We start from the raw sequence: 21571 nt of genomic DNA on the forward strand, positions 1-21571 counted from the left end.
TAATTCCAGCTGGAAGTTGAAAAGAAATCACTCTGCTGGGCAGTAACCTATTGCTCATCTCTTCTCATTAAAATTTCCTTTGGGAAAGGAACTCTTCAAGTGCCTAACCACCACCACTCCACCGACAATCCCTTGAGGAAATATATGCTTTTCAGGGTGAGAGGCTTGCCTTTGTGGAGTTCCTTTCTCAACTGCCTTTGGAGTTAATTTCCAGTTCACCTGATGTGAATTCTGCAGCGCTGCCTCCTTTCCCAAGAGAGCAGAACATGCAACCTCCCGCTCCTTCTCTCCGCTTCAAGGGCTTTTGGGAGATAGACACAGGATAAATTAGGCAAGATGGGAGCTACCTCATGCTAATACATTCATAGCTGCTGTATTATCTCTCTGCACTGCCTTATTTAAAGAACCAGTGCAAGCCAAAAGGTTTCCTCCAGCTACTCTTTTCCCACTCCAAGAGTGTGCAAGGCCTTGTGATAGGGCAATGGTTGTATTTCTGAAAGAAAGAAAAAAACAGATCTGAGCTCATGGAAAGGTTCTGTCTTCTTACTGCTACCACCTCTTGTTGTTATGTGCCTTGACTCGGACTTTTGGTGAATTTTACAGTCACGTTTTGTTGTGTGGCTTTAAGTCATTTCCGTCTTATGGTGATCCTAAGGTGAAACTACCATTAAGTTTTCTTAGCAGGATATATTCAGAGAACTTTTGCCCTTACCTTTCTCTGAGGCAGAGAGAATGTGTCTTGCCCAAGGTCCCTCAGTTGATTTCTGTGACTGAGGATGAATCCAGATCCTTGTACCAAGTGTTCTAGTCCAATGTTCTTGGTCCATATGCGGTGAGTTTACCCGACTGTATGTTCCTGAAGCATTCTCTAATGACGTTTCTCCCACATCTATGGCAGGCATCCTTAAAGGTTGTGAAGAAATTATTTCTGGTTTTCAGAGCTTGTCCCCATCCAATGTTCTTGGTCCATATTTCTGTTGCTATAGGAAAACAAAACAGTTCAAGTTTGTTCACATTTTGTCAAGAGAAATAATTTCTGGGTTGCGGTGAGTTTTCCCGGCTGTATGTTCCTGAAGCATTCTCTACTGACGTTTCTCCCACATCTATTGCAGGCATCTTTAAAGGTTGTGAAGAAATTATTTCTGGTTTTCAGAGCTTGTCCCAATTTTTTCTCTTTTTTCTCTCTCTTTTTTAAATCAACTTATAAGAATTAAAAGATTAAATACAGTTTTGGAAGAACAGGGGGGAAATGTAGAAATAAAACCCAAAATAAATGCAAAATTAAAATTCAACTCAATAGCAAGATCTACGAGTATATGTCGGTCTGACTCTACAATGGCACAATGCTATGGAATCCTGGGAGTTATAGTTGTACAAGGTCTTTAGCCTTATCTGGTAGGTAATGCTGGTGTTTCACCAAATTACAGGATTCCATAGCATTTTGCTATGGCTGTTAAAAAGGTGTCAAATTTCATTAATTCTACAGTGTAGATATACCCACAGAGAAATGATTGCCCAGCCAAAAAGGAGTATGGTGATGAGATGAGCTATCAGTCCCTCTCAGTATAGCAAGGATGTAGCTATGGGAAAGACAAAATGAGGCACTGATCCCTCAGTAAGAATTCTGCTTCCTCTATGAAATTTTCTTTCATGCTCCAGATTTCTAACATAAATTTCAGTGCACTATTTAAAAATACTGTTTAGGCATGCAGTGAAAAGGGTCAGGCAAGTTACCAAGAGAATCTGAACACAGTAAATATACAAGTTGTAAATGAAGAACATTTGTCCCACTATCTGTAAGGCTAGATATTTGGAGACTGATGGAAAAAAAACATTTGAAAGGTCAGAATTTTTACTGGAGCAGAAGTGCCCTCATTTTACCACCCCCAGTTTGAAAGCTACACCCCATAGTATTAGATACCTTTCTGTATTCATCTTCAATCAAAGTTTGACACCCTTTCATCTTCATACTTGTTCTCTTATTAGCCTTGAACAACGTTGGACACACTTAACCTCAAGAGGTGTGATGAGAAATGGCTTTGGGGAACAACACACAGCGAAGTTACTCCATCATCCCATGCTTCATCTTTGTCGAGGTGAGTGCAACTTTTGGATTTTTTGGGTGATTACTTTCAGCTTGCAAAGTTTGGAAAGATTTTAAAAAGGAATTCATTAAATATTTTGTTGTGGAACCATTGCCAAAAAGCAAATGTAGAGATTCATTACATTACCTTTTTAAATTATTTACTTCTTTTCTAATATCCTTTAAGAGGAAAAAATAACTTTTAAATTCTGTTTTGAAGTAACATACAATATAATTGAAAAATGTTACACAATCCAATATAATTTCATTACTGTGCAAAATATTTCTTTAAAATTAAAGCCTGGTTCACACCAGTTTTAAAAAAATACGTTTTTTATTTATTTTACACAGGTCTCATCTTTTACTCAATGTTAGACTCAAAGTGGTTTAAAACATACCAGTAAATTAAAACAGAATACAGCTAAACTCAATCATAATTTAAAAACAATGAACTCACATAATTTGACATGCATGCTATAAATATGCATAAAGCAGGATTAGACTCAGAGGAAGAAAATGTGAAAATTGGAGGAAGGAACACAAACAACTTAAAATATGTAGATGACACCATACTACTAGCAGGAAACAGGAAAGATTTGGAGCAATTGTTGAAGAAAGTCATGGAAGAAACCATAGACAGGTTTACACTTGAACATTAAGAAAACAATGAAATTACCACATATATTTACATAACTTTAAAGTAGACAATGAAGACTACTTTATTGTATATATATATGGGGCCGGGCTGTGGCGCAGCTGTTGAGCAGCTGCCTTAAATCACTCTGACCATGAGGTCATGAGTTCGAGGCCAGCCCGTGGCGGGGTGAGCACCCGTCAATTAAAAAAAAAAATAGCCCCTGCTCGTTGCTGACCTAGCAACCCGAAAGATAGTTGCATCTATCAAGTAGGAGATAAGGTACCACTTATAAAGTGGGGAGGCAAGATTAACTAATTTACGACCTGGAATGAGGAAGTGCCGTCAGTGTGGATGATGAAGCAGCTGCTCCCCCCTGTGGCCAGAATCGAACATCCCCTCAGAAGAAGGTTAACTTGCCTCTGCGTGTGTCTCTCAGTCTCTGTTTGATGTGTTTATGGGCATTGAATGTTTGCCCTATGTGTGTTATAATGTAATCTGCCCTGAGTCCCCTTCGGGGTGAGAAGGGCGGAATATAAATACTGTAAATAAATAAATAAATAAATAAGACACTGAAATAATAAAAGATTTAGGTCAATCATAATTGGAATAGAGATTGCAGTCAAGAAATAAAAGACTAGAACAAGATTCTGATGTGTAAAGTTAGAATCATTGAATACTAAGGTTAAGATGATCCATGTCATCATATTTCCAGTTTCTATGTATGGTTGTTAAGGACAGTAAAGAAAGTGGATAGGAAGATAATCAACTTATTTGAGATGTGGTGCTGGAGAAGAGTTTTGCAGATAACATGAACTGCTAAAAAGGACAAATGAGTGGGTCCTAAATCAAGTCAAGTCTGAACTCTTCCTAGAAGTGAGATGGCTAAACTGAAACTGTCTGAAATTGTGACTAGGCTTATATTAAGATCAAAATTTATAACTAGCTATATAAATATATTGATTTATGTGAATGCAAGATGAGAGTCAGCCCATTAGTTGTATTGGTTGTACAGGAGTAACATGTGCTTGTTTAAACAAGGCTTCAAGTAGAATCCTGATGATATGAAAGTCAAAATCATTGTTTCTATTCTGGCAAAGCGTTGTTTTTTTTAATTAGAGAATGGTTAGGCCCCATTTCCATGTGCTTAATTAAAATGATCAGGTCAATGTTGATCTTAGATCTCACACAACTGAACTTGTAAAGCAAAGAATAGAGGTACCAATATCTGTCTGTCTGTCTGTCTGTTTGTCTGTCTATATCTATATATCTATATCTATCTCCGTGGGGGGACTCAGAGCAGATTACAGGTACATATATGGAAAACATTCAATGCTGTTATACAGTAGACCGAGACAGACAGTACATAAACAGAGGCAAGGCTTCCCTCTTTTCATCTTTGGCATCCAGTTGTGCTCGACTCACTTATGGGGAGCTGCTGTTGTTTCATTTTCCATGCCGAGGAGCCTGTCATCCATGGACTCCTTTCCTGATCAGATTTTTGCCGGCATGTTTTTTCAGGGCGCCTTTTAGCTCCCCGCCAAAGCGGTACCTATTTACCTACTTACATTGTTGTTTTCAAATTGCTAGGTGAGCAGAAGCTGGGCTGACAGCGGGAGCTCACCCCGACCCAGGCTTGAACTGCCAACCTTCTGGTCAGCAGGATCTTATATAAGAGACTGTTTAAACTGCTGTGGTAGCCCAGCCCTCTTGATATTACCATTTCCAGACACTATTGAACCAGAAAAGCCAATAGACATGCCAGATAGTTTTCTGATAATTGCATTAAAAAACTAACTCTTATAAGCTCTGAAGGAACTTCATGGCCTTCTTGATTTTTTTTAATCTGTGGAGGTTTAAAGAGAGTGTTTTGATTGTCCATGGATAGACACATATCTGATTTTGTTCCACTTCTTAAGAAATGAAGAATGTAAAAGCAATCTTTGCTGAATGGCAAATTAAGTTTTTTTACACTTGTCCTTTTCTGTATCATGAAATGGAAACAGAATATAAAGGCAGCAATACAAAGGCTTCATTGGGTTGTCCATCTGCTCAGTGTGGCCCCAAGCTGCAGTTTACCAAATGGAAAATCTAGTATATCAAAAATCAGTGCAGCCAAAATTTTGATCTTCCACCTATACTTTGCAGAACTACATTTTAAAATAAAAAGAAAAGCATATGTTTGTGCATGTATGTTTTGCCATTCACTTGACACCCTGTCATTATCTGATTGTGCTTTTTAAACTTAACACAGTTTTAAGAGATTTCAAAACTTCTGTGATGATTCAAATTATGTGGTAGCATATAACTCTGTAGCTCTCCTTCATGGCTTTGGTGGGGAAAATGCTTGCTGTGGGAAAGGACATGTTTGAAATAAGATGGCGAGGCCACTGAGAAAGATTACCTTTGCCATTCTTGCTGTAAGCAAGTATGTGATTAGGGTGTCAAAGTCTTCTTTCAGGGCCAAAGATATTCCCACTGATCTTATTTTTATTGTCACTAGAGTTTTCAATAATGCTCCAGGCGAACAGCAGAGCCCTTTGGGGGTTCAATGAAATGAACATGTCTTTCACTTCTCTGGTCACAGCAATTCATTAGTTCTCTTCTAGAAGGAAAAGACACCTCCAGCTTTTCTTGCATGCCTGGGTTTCCCCAGCTTGCAGCCTGGAATGGCTTAACCTCATAAGAAACTGTATTGTGTGGCAGCTGTGATTGTTTAAGTCTGTCTTAATGGCAGTGTGGGTAGGCCTGTCTGCTGTCTTGCTCTCACATTCTTATTTTCAAGGGTTGCCAAGGACAACCTGTTGTTCTCATAGCCAGCTTTTAAGGGTTGCACTTGTCAGGCACATGCCAAGAATCCCACCTCATTGACCTAACACTGATCCCTAGAGCCTGTTCTTCCTCCCTGATGTTGCTGCCCTTTCTGAGTAAAAGAGCAGAAAAACAAGGACAGTAACCACTGCATATTTTTAAATTCTTGAAATGCAACAATGCTCAATGTTTAAAGAAGGAAATGTGTCTTAGCCATAGCAGCACTGATAGGGTTAATGCAGTCGTTCTCAACCTGTGGGTCCCTAGATGTTTTGGCCTTCAACTCCCAGAAATCCTAACTGCTGGTAAACTGGCTGGGATTTCTGGGAGTTGTAGGCCAAAAACATCTGGGGACCCACATATTGAGAACCACTGGATTAATGAATGTTTCATTGACCCAAAATCTCCTCATCCCTTGCCCACCTATCCTAATATCTTAAGGATCACTCCACCAAATCTTTCCATTTCCTCTTTGTTCTTTTACTGCTTCAAAAGTAAAACCAACTTAGGGTGCATCCACATTGTAGAATGAATGCAGTTTGACACCACTTTCACTGTCATGGCTGAATTCTCTGGAATCATGGGAACTGTAGTTACACACAGTTTTTAACCTTCCTCCAAGGTATGTGGGTGCCTTTCCCAGATCCCATGATCACATACAATTGGGTCAAGGTAGAGTCTTACTTATCCAACATCCACTTATCTAATGTTCTGGATTATCCAACGCAGTTTGCCTCCCACCCTGATCCATAGCTGTTTCTCTAGACAGCAAGGATTAAACTTTTTATGGATTTAATTTCCGACAATGTTGCTACTGTATGCTCATTTTATGCATTTCTATCTTTATTTGTAGTCAATTTGTTAGTAGCCAATGTTTTTGTAGTCAATGTTTTCCATATATTGTGATGTTTTGGTGCAGAATTCATAAATACAGTAATTACTACATAATGTTACCATGTTTTGGACTGCTTTTTCTGTTGATTTGTTGTAAAACATGATGTTTTTGGTGCTTAATTTGTAAAATCATAACGTAATTTGACGTTTAATGGACTTTTCCTTAATCCCTCCTTATTATCCAACATTTTCGCTTATCTAACATTCTGCTGGCCTGTTTATGTTGGATAAGTGAGACTCTACTGTAGTTAAAGTGGTGCCAAACTTCATTAATTCTATGTTAAATGCAGTCTTCGTGTTCCAGCTTAGCTTGACCTACTACCATTAGAGAGCTCATTTCCTATAGTCGTTGGTGTCAGTGGTCCTTAATCATAGTAGCTGCCCACTGCCCACTTGCACTCTCTTGTCATTGTATAACCTGAAATTGCCCTGATTTGGCAGAGACAGTCCAAATTAAACTTCTGCATTCCCATTTTTCAGCTACACTTAAAATATCCCGGTTTCTCTCTTCTTCCCCACTTCCTCCCTTCTTTCATCAGCTTATTCCCATTGCTGCAGACAGTTCATGAAATACTTTGCACACAGTTAATTTAGCCAAGGGGAGAGGAGGTGACAGAAGCTTGACTTTCACTGTAGGTTCAAGCTAGAGCAGTGGTTCTCAGATGTTTTGGCCTTCAACTCCCAGAAATCCTAAGAGCTGATAAACTGTCTGGGGTTTCTGGGAGTTGTGGGCCAAAACATCCGGGGACCCACAGGTTGAGAACCAATGAGCTACAGCAAGTTTCTATAGTCTTTCCTAGTTACTATTGTCCTTCCTTATTGCTAATATTTACCATTTTGTCCAGACTCTGATGTTGCTTGGCTCCACATTTCTTGAGTTGTCATCTTCAAATGTGTGTCAGTATAAATTTGAGATTTTAGTGAAAGTATGAAGCTCAGCATGTATACCATGTTTCCCCGAAAATAAGACAGTGTCTTATATTAATTTTTGCTCCCAAAGATGCGCTAGGTCTTATTTTCAGGGGATGTCTTACTTTTCCATGAAGAAAAATTCACATTTATTGTTGAACAAAAAATGAACATTTATTATATACTGTACAGTAGTTGTCATCACAAACCAGCATAACCAGACAAACTGTGAATGCTATCAAGAATTTCTTGTTACTACCAATATTTCCATGTACGCACGTTTCTATGGTACGTACATTTACCGATCCTGCATGCTCTGGTGTTCTGTTTGGTGGGCATGCTTCCAAACAAAAACTTTGCTAGGTCTTACTTTCAGGGGAGGCCTTATATTTAGCAATTCAGCAAAACCTCTACTAGGTCTTATTTTCTGGGAATGTCTTATTTTAGGGGAAACAGGGTATTCCTCCCTCCCCCTGCCTTTGGATTTTTCGTTGAGTGTTTGAAGATTTTGGAGTGGAATCAGTAAGGATACTTACTGGAGGATTTTAACTCTCAGCTCCATATAGTCAAGGAATGTATAGAGCAGTGGTCCCCAACTTTTGGTTCACCAGTTGTTTTGGACTTTAACTCTCAGAATTCCCAGCCAGCTTACTCCTGGGTTTTGTCTCTACAAAAGGTAATGTGGTCAGTTTCATATAAGTAAATGTCCTTCTATATAAAGAAAAGATAACTTCTCTGCACAGAAAATTAGTGTGAACAAAGAACATATTTATTAAATGCAAATACAATGCACATATAAAATGTTATCAGACCACACTCAATTTGAAATCTGGACATTCTAAAAATGGGTTTATTTCTTTATCTGTCATTTTTGTGAGCTCTCCTCTCTAAGAAAAACCTGATCTCCCCTCCCCTTTTTTTCTTTTTTCTAAGGTAGGGAATAGGCAAAGGGGGCAATCAATCTCTCGCCTACTCAATCAATATTTTTAAGGAATAGAAGAAAGACACTATGTCTCACATCTTTCAATTTACAGCCATACCTGGTCATCCCTGAAGACTTTTTTTACCCTTCTAATATGTGAATGATGAGTCCATCTGGAAGCGCAGGTGAGAGAGTTATAAATTGTCCTTACTGTAGTCAAGGCTGATGTGGACATAAAAATAAATCAAGCAATAGCCTAGAGGAAAATGTTGGCACCTCTGGATGTCCCAAATATATTCAGGGTCAATTTAGGAAACAGATGGAAAGCACATAGTTTCCTTTAAAAAAAAACCTAATCTCAAATAGTTTTTATTTGCTTTCTTAAAAGATGCACATGCATTTCGGCATTCATTATTTATAATTTGAAGTTCTTTGTGATTTGTAAAGTTTGTGATACCTAGTGCTACAAATACAGTGTTCACCAATTTGGATTTGGATTTTACAACACATCACATCACAGTAATTTCTTCTACCTAATTGTGCCTTCCCTTTTGTGATCAGAAAAAGCCTCCTGTCTCTCCATGCTTCTCCCACAACCATTTCAAGATAGCATTCAAGGCTTTGACCTTTGCTGACCATATTGCTCTTGATTTCCGTCTTTGGAGACTGTGATAAGCCAGAATTCTGAACAGTTCTAACAGTGAATGAGCAGCATCCTCATGCACAGAGGCTCATATTTTATTACTTATCAGTACTGTGACTTTGGAACCATGTGTTGTGCCATCCAGCCTGGAGAAGTTGGTATGTTACTTTCAAATTAGCCAGGAATTCTAGATCTTAGATTTCTGGTGATCTTTTCTTGCCTCCTTGTAAAGGACCAACAAGCCCAAATTCCAAGGTCGGATGACACACTAAACCAAAGCGAAGGATAATGCATAGACCACTTGTGGTCCTCTAAGAATTCCTTGTCCATATGCTTCTACAAAAAGCTGCAGAAAAGGAGCTATTTACTGTAAAGCTAGACATTTTTCTCCTTTTTTCTCATGTTCCCTCCTGCCTTGTTTACAGGCAGGTTAGAGGAATCTAGATGCACCAATCTGCAAACAAATAAGGCAAGAAGGTACAGATTTCCTTTTTAAGGTTATTTATCCCTAGGTCCAAACCATGGTTTCCAGATCATTGGAATGTCTTATAGAAAAATTAATAAATCAGTGAGAATTTTGCACAATTTCCCCAAAAATGTTGTTGGAGATTATTTTGCATTAAAAAAACACATAGAGTTTTTGCACAAAAAATGTTTTCTGCACAGAAAATTATATAGATCCGGGAAAAATGTGTTTGTTTACATGCAAGAGTTACTACACAACATTTTGGGATATTTGAATATGGAGGAGAATACTGTGATAGAATATCTGTTTTCTGTACAGTAGGAAGAAAAATGCAGTGATTTTTCATCCTCATATGTAAGGGTGAAATGGTCAGTTATTTGTATCAATACATTGCAGTTTCAAAGGAGGGAACCCCCTTTTTATAAGCAAACATCCCTTTAAAAAAAACATCAAGAAAGGCATAGATCTTTTTTTGGAGCCAGTAATGGTTAGGGGGCCCTCTGTGTTCTGCGCATCTCTATCATAAACAGACCATTTCTGATGTGTAATTGGTACACTAGCAGAGCAAAAAAGAACCAAATGAGTTGTGTATGTCAACAGAGCTTATTCACAATAAGCCAAGATTCACTGGAATCCTCTGACTTACTGTTCTGTCTTAATGTGGCTATGTGAAATCTCTGACTGATTTCAGAGATGCCTCATCATTTTACTGAGATGTCTTAGGGACAAATAACCCAAATCCAGTGCACCTCCAGATGCAGAGAAAACATACCCTTGTTTTCTGTAGCTCTACACTTCTGGGGCACATTTAATTTGGTCTATCTGCCATTAGTATTCATCTCACCAGGGAATCCTAGGTGCAGATTTGAGGAATCCCTGGATTCTTCCAAGTGATAAAAAATCACTATTTGACAAAAGATAGATTCATGTATATTATTTTGGTCTTCATTTTGAACTCTCATTTTAGCTCATGCATAATAGAGTCTAGGGAAATGAAAATTGACTTCAGGATCTCACAATTTAGATGTCCCTTTGTGTGTCTTTTAAATGGATTTGTGTTTTTCCAATGTTCCTTGTTCAAACAATGTCAATAATGCAGGTTTAGCTTCAAAATGGCTTTCTTCTTTTTCCTAAAACCCATTTATGGCATTCCACAAATGATACATTCCTGATTGAAATGCATTTTAACTTTGTTAGTGACAACACTTCCATTTAAAAGAAATTTCCTCCTAATGGTGATATTTCTTAGCATAGTAATGTTAACATTTTCCTTCCTGTTTCCAAAGTGTTTATAATTTAAGAAAGGTATTCACATGAGACCTTTGCTGTGACTGAACTGAAACATTGATGAGGTTTGGAAGACTTGCTTTTTTGGACTAGAAGTCTCAGCCAGCATTGCCAACAACCATGCTGAGTAGGGGATGCTGAGAGTTGAAAAGTTCTCCAAGCTGACTGTTTACTATGGGTATTAACTGCTTCATTAGACTGTTAGTTTCACAGCTGCAAATAGAGCCAGTGTTTTTATGCTTCATGCACTTCTTCATCAGACATCCTCAAGCTGCGGCCCTCCAGCTGTTTGGACCTCCCAGAATTCCTGATCATTGAACAAGCTGGCTAAGGATTCTGGGGGTTGTTGATAATTTAGGAGCAGTATTTAAACCAGTAGATAATTTGAGTAAGGAAAGCACACAGTGCTAAAAAATGGTATAGCAAATTATAGGAATGGTCTTTAAAAATGAGCTGTTGGTGAGTGCCGGCCCTGTCTTCCCTTCTCCAACTTGCAAATGTGGAAGAATGACTGCAGTTTGCACAGAGGAGGGAGCAAAATTTTGCCCTTCCTTGTAGGCTTGGGCTAAAACAAGATGCTGTAGCCTTTCCTATATTGTGTACTCTTCCCCAATAATACTGTTTGTCATTTTGACCCTATTTCTGATGTTGCTTGCACGCATGTCCCATTTTCATCTGTGAAATGTTAGAGAACAATCTAAATTCATGGCCTCAATGCTCTAAAGGCGTCAGATCTCATCTGATCTTAGAAGTTAAGTAGGATCAGATTTAGATGGTGCTTGGATGGGAGAATGTCAATGAATACCAGGTGCTGTTGGCTTTAATTAGGAAGAGAAACTGGCAAAACTTCTGAGTATTCTTTGCCTTAAAAACCCATGAAATTCCTGGAGTCACCATAAATCGACAAGTGACTTGAAGTATTAACTAGCCACTGTCCTGCCTAGATTGGATGTGGTCATCTCGATTTATGTTCTCAAACAGTACCTCTTCTGGTACTCTTGTGAAGTGGTTCAGAAGATAGACATGCATAAAAGTCCTCTCAGACATGTACAACACGATTATATGTGATTCGTTTTGACAATGAAGATAGTCTTCCTTAAATAGCTAACACATCCTCCCTATTCTGTGCCTGACTGAAATATGTCAGCATGGTTAAGACTCAAGAAAAAATGTCATCTTGTCTCAGCTTGCACTTAATCTTACCAATGTAATGTACTTGAGCATTCATATTTCTGTTTCAGCCCTCGCTTACATGTTATTGCATATTCTGACCCAGAGATTAGTTGTGTGCTGTAAGAAAGTGAACCCTACCAGTAGCTTTTAACAACTTCCTTTGTACATCTGAAACTTGAGCTTTTCTGTGATAGAGAGGAAGCAAGCGACATCTAATCTATAACAGCAGAAAGGTTACATCAACATTTCAATCCCTAATTGGAATAGCTGCTTCCTATTAAAATTGGACAAAAAGGTGAACCAGGGAGACTCATTAAAATAGTTCCCAGACATTGATCAAACTGATGTCTAAAGAGTTCAGAAAACTGAGCTGTTTGAAGGAACTGTGATCAAAGTATTTCATTCAACTAAGGTTTATCTTCTGAGATCAAACCAAAGGTCCATCTAAGGGGCAACCAGTAGCCCTCCAGGTTTGTATGACTAATAGATAATAGTTGCCTAATTGATATGTACATGCCTGTAGTTAATATGCATAGGTAGCTTCTATGGTTCTAGCCACACTGCATTTTGCAACCACTTTAACTAATATGGCTCCATCCTATGAAATCCTGTCAGGCAGTCAGAATTATCTGCCAGATAATTCCTCTAATATGGTAGTTCATGGGAGTGGACCAGAGGATACTCAGTACCCATTCTCGAATTAGAAATCCAGAATTTCTTTGGAGGGGGCATGGAAATTAAAGTACAGTAGAGTCTCACTTATCCAACATTCGCTTATCCAATGTTCTGGATTATCCAACGCATTTTTGTAGTCAATGTTTTCAATACATCGTGATATTTTGGTGCTAAATTTGTAAATACAGTAATTATTACGTAGCATTACAGCATATTGAACTACTTTTTCTGTCAAATTTGTTGTATAACATGATGTTTTGGTGCTTAATTTGTAAAATCATAACCTAATTTGATGTTTAATAGGCTTCTCCTTAATCTCTCCTTATTATCCAACATATTCACTTATCCAACGTTCCGCCAGCCCGTTTATGTTGGATAAGTGAGACTCTACTGTAGAATCAAACTCTGTGGGGTGGGTGCACTTTCTGTTAATCTTTAAAAGCTACTTGTGTTTCCATTATTACACCTAGCAGCAATGAGATAATTATGAGAAAATGTACCATCTTTCTTTTGTCATCCCACCACCACCACCTATTGTTCCTATTGTTGGACAGTTCCAGGCAACAGTATTGAAATGTCTTGTAAAATTTTCTATCTTTCCCTCCTCTCCCCCTCTTTCACCACCCAAATTAACCCATGCCCAAAATCCCTCTTATTTCTGAGCATTGCTGTTTTAAAACTTCCTTCAAAAATATGTGTGTAACATGTAAGCAAAGTATCTGATTTTTTTAAGTAGTGCATTGAAAAAAACTAATTATCTTATGCGTAATTAATAGTACAATGATATTCCCTATTACCTTGGGCTATATGCATTACACTGTACCTTTGCTACCACAATATTTCCGAGGGATGACTTGAAGGATTTGTGAACTTGCATACATTTTCCATTGGAACTGTTTGCAGTGCTGTCAACTTACCTTATGCAGCAAAGTCATCCTATGCATGTTAATAAAGCTTCATACCCAAAAGGTGAAGTAGAGATCAAATGACTTAGTTCTTGGTCTTGGTAGATTTGCCCCCATATGCACGCACACATAGAGAGAGGAATTTTCTTGTATAGGTGTACTACAAATGGCCCCGTGTAATCAGAGAAATCACCAAGGCATATGATTTGTGATGGTAATAACAGGATGTGTCTTGTCATTCCTTCCTCTGATATATGCACTACCATTTTTGGTGGAAGAAATGAGATGGGAGAGGAGGAGGAAGAGGAGGGGGAAGACTGCCAAGGCTTAAAAGCTTAGCCGAGTTGCAACTCTGCTCTTCAGAATTCCTTACCTCATCAGGCTGACTTCTTTTGAGATGCTTGAAGAAGAGTTTTGTTTGCTGGAAAGAAATGGTTCTTGACAGCTCAATTTATAGCACACTCAGGAGAAACGCCAAGATCCTGAAGGGTAATTAAAATGGGAGTGACACACTGGAAACTGCATCAAAGTATTATGATGTTGTCAGGCAGGGTGTCTGAAGCGAACAGTCACTCTGGATACACAGCATTTGGATTAATCCTTCTGGGGTATTTACCGTGCTGTTGTATTGGAACAAAATCTGTTTTAGACGTTTCAGGTCTGGTTCGTTGGGAATGTTTAGATGATGTCCTTAAATATCTGCTCAATCAACAGTGCCTCCCTGGAGCAACATTATTCCCTGGATTGTTCCACTTTAGAAAGCTGGTGGAGGAATTGTATGGCTGAATGCTCCTTTATATTAAGAGGGAGGAAAATCAATTCACCAGGAAAACTCTATTCTTGGAGATCAGGACTAGCCTAGACTTCTGGCTGCTTAACTTTCTAAGGTATTCATAAGGATTCTTTTTCTTTCTAAGGGTGATGGTTCATCCTTAGAAAGCCCCGGTGCACAGTGGGTTAAACCCTTGTGCTGACAGGACTGATGACTTGAAGGTTGGGTTGCTGACCTGAAGATTGCCGGTTCCAGTCCAGCCTGGGGAGAGCGCAGATAAGCTCCAGCTCCATGTGAGGACATTAGATAAGCCTCCCACAAGGATGGTAAAAACATCTAAACACCCGGACATCCCCTGGGCAACATCCTTGCAGATGGCCAATTCTCTCACACCAAAAACAACTTGCAGTTTCTCATGTCGCTCCTGACATGAAAAAAAAAAATGGTTCATACAGTATGCTCACTGATCCAGTGAACTAAATCCAGTTGTTAGTCACAACAACAAAAGATCCAACTGAATGGGTTTTACACAAAATAGCGTGTTTCTAAATCCCCATTGATTTTAATGGATCTACTTATACTAGGATGAATTGTATAGACACAGAGCTTGAATCTATTCAAGTGACATGTTACTGTTTAATCATTCGTTTCTATAAGATTATACTTACTACTCACAAGTAAATAGTAACATAACACATTATGGGTACAGAAAGCAAAGACATAGCCATATTTATTTAGGACATCAATATGCAAAGGTATCTTGTAGCAGCTTATAGACCAGGCATGGGCAGACTTCAGCCCTCCAGGTGTTTTGGACTCCAACTCTCACAATTCCTAACAGCCACAGGCCCCTTCCTTTTCCCTCTCAGCTTAAGTGGCTGAGAAGAAAACAAAAGGGGTCTGAGGCTGTTAGTAGTTGTGGGAGTTGGAGTCCAAAATGCCTGGCGTGCCAAAGTTTGCCCATGCCTGTTATAGACCAATTGAGAGAACAAACTTGATAGCATGAGCTTTCATAGGCTAACCCTTCTTCCTGAGATATATCTGGGGAAGTAGACTTACATCATATCTCTATCCATTAGATAAATCCAGTGTAAAGGGCTTCAAAGCTGCTCTAATACAGCCCAAAGGTATCCCTGAAGCCTTTGGTCATATGTATGGCTAGTCGGACCAAAGGCACATCACACTTCCGGTCACATGGGTCAGTGGCAGAAATGACATCACTAGAAATGCAAAATATCCAGTGAGCCTCCGTGATGGAGCTGTTTGCTGGTAGTGATGCAGCAGAGGATACATTGGCTGTGTGGGTGATTGATCAAGCCAGGTCTAGCTGTGCACATCTCCAAAACTATATGATCAATCTGGAACTTCCTGGAAACTCTGGATTAAATCCCGTGTTTCTTAAATTGGATCTACCTTGCCATGTAATTCAGTTTGGAACTACATAATGAGGTGTAGACCCATATAGTGCCGCTAAATTGGGATCTACACTGACCATATAATGCAGTTCCAAACAGCCTGAGGCAGCAAATCCAGCCATGCATCATGTAGACTCCTTGCAGCAACTGAGTAGCAATTCCACTGTATTTTAGCCATGGCTTTAGCCTGCAAAAGTTCATGCTACCAACTTCGTTCCCTCAGTTAGTTGCTAAAATGCTGCAAGATCCCTTTGCATATGTTATGGATGTATGAATGTCAATGCTACTACTAACAATTTTTGCCAATTTTTTTTTACTTAAATTGGTAAACCTTTCCTGTCCCTCAAACCCTGCAGGAGTAACATTTCTGCAGTAATGAGTAATAGTATTCATTGTGGCTGACATTTTCCTTAAGCTTTTGAAAACGTTTTTAAATAACATTACTATAGAACAGGCATGGGCAAACTTTGGCCCTCCAGGTGTTTTGGACTTCAACTCCCACAACTCCTACTGGCTGTTAGGAATTGTGGGAGTTGAAGTCCAAAACACCTGGAGAGCTCAAGTTTGCCTATGCCTACTGAACGTTTTAATTTTAACATGTTCCTAGGATCTCTTCATACAATGAGGTGAAATGTCAGGTCTATGGTACTCAACATTGACAATATTCATCATGTATTGAGATCTTTGAATATCAAAAGCATTTGCAATATCCCATAGGGAACCAATATGATTATTTCTAAGCTGCAGAGAACAGTCTGTTAACTGCCAGTGGTCTGACTAAGGTCAGTCTATAAGTTCATAATTGGAATCCCATTTTGAATGGCAGACTTCTTCGTTTGTGTCATCAACAAGACCCCTGCATCTTCATTTTCTTTTTCCCTCTCTTATTACAAATGAACTACCAGAAGAGTATTTTGTAAGATTCAGGCAATAATGTGAGGCACAGATCAGAAATAGTATTCCATGGGGTATAATTCTGCCAAATGCTACCTATATGTGTGGGCGTTTGAGTGAAATCTTTCGGCAGAACACTAATGAACAGGAAATAAATCCCAACACAGAACAACCTAACACATAAAATTAGGATGCAACAAACAGCGCAGAAAGTAGAGATGAATAAAAAATTAAATAGCATCAAAATCTTAACATTAAACCTGAATAGTGCAGCCAAGTCTCTGTAAAATTACTTTGTCACATCCACGGTACAGAAGTGTATGAGTAAAAACCATGATAAGAATAAATGAAGTAATATCTTCTTTAGTAGAATAAAGTTTATTTAACGCTATAGTGACCAGGCAGCTAAGATATGCTAAAAATAATCACCAGCGTCTCAAGTGTAAATATTTTAAATACTGATTAGATTAGGAGGGGCTGCTGCCATTGAAGGGCGCAATGAACAAAGGTGGTGATTAGCTGCCATTTTGCTTGATAGGCTATTTGATCTTCTTATCTAAGAAGTAAACAGAAGCAGATAAGAGCTGGTCCATTAAGTGCCAGCTCTTTTATTATTCCGTGAAGTATATTCTTAGACTATTTTAATTTTCTCGGTCACTGCAGGAAAATACACTTTGTATCACAGAAAAAAAGAAAATGCATTTGGCATTTATATTCGTATTATATTTCACACTATGGTGGGTCCTTGGTATTTGTGGAGGGTTGGTTTCAGAACCTCTTGTAGATACCAAAAACAATGGATGCCCAAGTCCCACTATATACAATGGCATAGTAAAATGGGAAAGCGAAGATTTACTTTTTGAATTTTTTTAAACAAAAACATTTTCAAGCTTTGGATGATGGATGCAGAATTCATGGATACAGATGGCCAGCTATATAATCCTTCTGTGTAGTTGCTGTGAAAATATTATTTTTCTGTGGCATAGTGTTAGAGTTTATTGTTTTTGGTGTTTTGTATTTATTTGTTTTAATCCCAATTATGTTAAGTGATATTGAAACCTTAGTAGCACCATACAACATGGCATGACTTGTATTTAGTCAAAACAGACTGAGGGTCCCAAATTTCCTTGTCTTCGTGTGTCCCAATACACCAAGAAATCCCACTAAGAAAATGGTCAACTGCCATGGGGTTTTTTGTACTTTGGATTTTTTTTGTGTGTATGTGTGAAAAAATGTTTGTGTAAAACTTAATGTTGAATGAGGAACGCAGTATAAATTGTGCTCTCTGTATCAACCTCCCCCTTCCCAAATATTTATCAGAAATAATTGCAGGAATAAAAATGCCCTAGTAAGCTCACCCATCCAGGAGAAGGCTTTGGAAATTGTTTGTTCTTGCATGTGAAAACAAACTAAAAATAGATTTATGTCTCTGTTATAAGTCTGGAGCTAAACTAAAAATAGGTTGCTTTTCACTTAAGCTATTGCCCTCCCAGAAAATCAGTTTTCCAACTGACCCTGAAAAGGATGTGGAAGTGTCCATTAAGGTGTGGGAAGAAAGTTTTTTTATTATTCTGCTCCATATGACAGATAAATCTCATTGACTTTATGGTATCACCCTACTCACCACATAGTTTCCAATAAGCTTGCATCACATTTCTAGAAGAAAGATACTAGCTTTTGGCTTTACTGAAAGCACTAAGAATAAACAATGAAAGGGGTGAGGTAGAGTGTAGCTACATTGTAGATTTAATACAGTTTGAGACCACTTTGCCATGAGTGAATGCTATGGATTTATAGGAATTGTAGTTTTACAGGTTATTTAGCCTTCTCTCCAAATTCATGATCCTATAGCATAGAACCATGTCAAGTTAAAGTGGTACATCAGTTTTACAGTGTAGATATACTCATAGAGAGTGCTGAACAATATGTTCTTTGCTCAAAAGCAGTATTTGTGCATGAAAAATATTTGCAAGTGAACAATAAGAGCAGCATATTGTGTCAACATTTTTTTTTTTATTTAAAGAACTGTAGCTGCCACATTGAGGGTTGGGGAGATTTAGGCCTAGAGTGAGAAAGACTGGATCTTTCATTCTGACCTGTATCATGGCAAATGTTTATGTTAAAACAGAGCTTAAGAATCTTTACCTTTAGTCTTCAGCTCTCAAGAGCTTTTATTTCTCCAGAAACATAACCAAGGGAATGTAAGAGTGTCAGTCCTATAGCATCTGCAAGACCAAAACGCATGTCCCCCTACTGTACAATAAAACCAATACAAATAGGGAGCTTCGTGCTACAGACCTAAATGTGATTAATAATTTTTAATAAACCACAAACTGAACATAAGTCAACAGTGTGATGAGGAAAGTAATAAAGCCAATGTGATTGTAAGTAGCATCTATACGAGTATAGTGTCTAGATCAGTGGTTTCCAACCTGTGGGTCCCCAGGTGTTTTGGCCTACAACTCCCAGAAATCCAAGCCAGTTTAACAGCTGTTAGGATTTCTGAGTGTTGAAGGCCAAAACATCTGGGGATGCACAGATTGAGAACCACTGGTCTAGATTGATGGAAGTCATAGTCCCACTCTATTCTGCTTTGGTCAGACTTCACCTGGAATACTGTGTCCTGTCCTGGACAGCACAATTCAAGAAGGATATTGACAAGCTAGAAAAAATCCGATGGAAAGATGACTAAAATGGCCAAAGGGCTGGATGCCATGGCTTTTAGGAGTGGTAAATGCTGTTTGGCAGCAGAATATATTGCCTCAGTTTCCTTTCCTGGAGGTTTTTAATGGCCATCTGTCGGTATTGAAGTGGATAGTCTTAGTGGTCTCATCTAACTCTATGATTCTGTGATTCAATACACTTTATGTTGGTTGGCCGGAGGATTCAGAGAGTTGTGTTCTAATTGAGTAACACTTCTGAACTCTGAGATACTCTTCTTTATTGTTATTTATTTTCTCTTTCCAAATGGTCTGTAGCTGCTAGGAAAGCATAGCCTTTACTGGGCTTCAGTAGGGGCTGGTAGCTCTAGACCACTGGTTCTCAACCTGTGGGTCTCCAGATGTTTTGACCTTCAACTCCCAGAAATCCTAACAGCTGGTAAACTGGCTGGGATTTCTGGGAGTTGTAGGCCAAAACACCTGGGGACCCACAAGTTGAAAACCACTGCTCTAGACTTTAAGGGAGTTAACCATGGTGCTGAACTTTATTCTGAAATGAGGTTTGACACCACTGGGTAGTCGGTGTACATTTTGTCACTATTGTAGAAGCCATCAGCTGTCATTGCTGTGTTGTTGTAGGGGGTTGATTTTTATAAGACTACTTTCTTTGTACTCATGCTAATTGTAGGATTCAGCCAAGCATGCCTGTACTTTCATTTTGCTCCTCACTGGCCCCATTTTTACTGCAAAGCTGTTGGCAGTCTGGGACTGAGTTCAGCAATAGTAGCATGGAAGAGAACTCAAGCTGCCGTTTCAACTCAGCTTTGTGATTTTATGGCAGTAGCAAGGGAGGAATAAATTCTCTGATGCCTTCTGGTGAGTCACAAGGATGGATACAATGGGATTTCACTGGAACAGAGAAGAATTTTTAAAAGGTCAGAGACAGAATACTCTTTCCCCTCCCACTGCTATATTAACTGGAACAGTGAGCATCCATATTTTCCACACCTTTTGTTCTACTGTGCCTCCCAAACTGAATGGTTAGTACAAGGGGATTCTCTTTTGTACTTATTGCTCCACTTAAACTGGGCCATGCGCTTCAAGGGATTATAAATGAAATGCACAATGCTACAGAATGGCATGATGCTATTTTTAAAGAAATACTATGGGCTTTATGAATGTTCTCCACTTCCATTTTTTTGGTAGCTTGTGGGGTATTAAAGACCTAGCCTTTATTTCTACATAGTAGTGATAAAAATGTTCCATGTTCCACTGTTTTAATGTCTTCCGACCAACATTCATTTTCTTTCTGGTTCTCAATTCACATTTCCCTTTTTGAATTGTAAATCTGCATCAGCAAACAATACTTTCTAATAAAACTCCAGGACTGTTCCTTTATAAATCCATCAATATTCTCCTTTGTTGCATTGGACTTAATATCCATCACAAAACCAAACAGAAAAACTCTTAAGAACTGATCACAATCACACTGAGATTGATTTTAATCCAGTTTAAAGTATCTTCAACTGAAAGAAGGAGCAGCCAGTTTCCACACTTTTCTTCACTGAGGATCTGCTTCCTTGGCAGAGTGAAGTGAGGAAGTCACCCTCATCTCTCAACTGGAGAAGCAGGTGAACTGCTTCCTTGCCCAGAAAAAAGGAGGGGCAGGCATCCTTCTGGATTCAACACTCAAGAATGGGGCTGCTTTTGGAAGCTCAGCAGAGGAGTCTATGCTCCAACTTATGAATATTTCCTTCAGTTAGTCTCTCCTCTATGGGGCAGCAAGTGGGTTGAGGGGGCATAGAAATCAGTGTTGTCACCAGGACTTATAATAATTAATTCCTTAAATTAATTACCATATATGTTGTGATTAAATATAACATTTTTGTTTTGTTTTTTACTTCAGGACCCAAAGAGCTTTTCTCTTTTAGGGAAAGTGTTCCAATTTCTTGATCATTTTGGTTGGGTCCTTCCATTTATGAAAGACAAGGTGTTCAGATCTCCAAACCAAATCTTGTGTTTGTGTTTGTGTGTGTGGTGGATTTCACCTCTATCCCACACATATTTAAGCATTCTAGCAGAACTAGATTAGTGTGGGGAAAAGACTCTGTTGCCTCCTTCCACCACTCAACTCCTCCCATTGGCTAAAAGTTGAGTGCTTTGAATGTTTTTTAAAAATTAAAATCTTGGGGAGGAGAAAGCATGCAAGTTTCATTGCAAGCTCTCTGTTAAAATATATAGCTTTAATTTTGAGAAGCTAGGCAGGCAAACATTTCTCTTCCCCTTCAATGAGGCTGTCGTAAATATGTGATAAATGATTCTCATTTAAGGGCTAAAAAATAGAGCAGTGGCCATAATATTGCTTCATTAGTTTTATGTTTAGCTATGTCTAGGCATGTCTCAAAAGATTTTGTAAAGGTTGTCTGAA

The 21571-nt window shown here is 38.7% G+C and overlaps 1 protein-coding gene across 3 annotated transcripts in view; it reads left to right on the forward strand.

Moving 5' to 3' along the window:
• Positions 1–21571, forward strand: part of plppr1 (phospholipid phosphatase related 1) — a 166410-nt gene that overhangs the window by 84493 nt on the left and 60346 nt on the right. For 2 of the 3 annotated variants that reach the window (XM_008103447.3, XM_003216593.4), the window contains exon 2: positions 1987–2096. In XM_008103447.3, coding sequence (XP_008101654.1) covers positions 2034–2096 — 63 coding nt within the window. In that variant the 5' untranslated portion in view covers positions 1987–2033. Of the gene's footprint in view, positions 1–1986; positions 2097–8418; positions 8439–21571 lie in introns of those variants that run through there. The other variant, XM_062971859.1, reaches the window with a different exon arrangement.

The sequence above is a fragment of the Anolis carolinensis genome, chromosome 2 (genome assembly GCF_035594765.1).
Source record: "Anolis carolinensis isolate JA03-04 chromosome 2, rAnoCar3.1.pri, whole genome shotgun sequence".
NCBI classification, from domain to species: domain Eukaryota; kingdom Metazoa; phylum Chordata; class Lepidosauria; order Squamata; family Dactyloidae; genus Anolis; species Anolis carolinensis.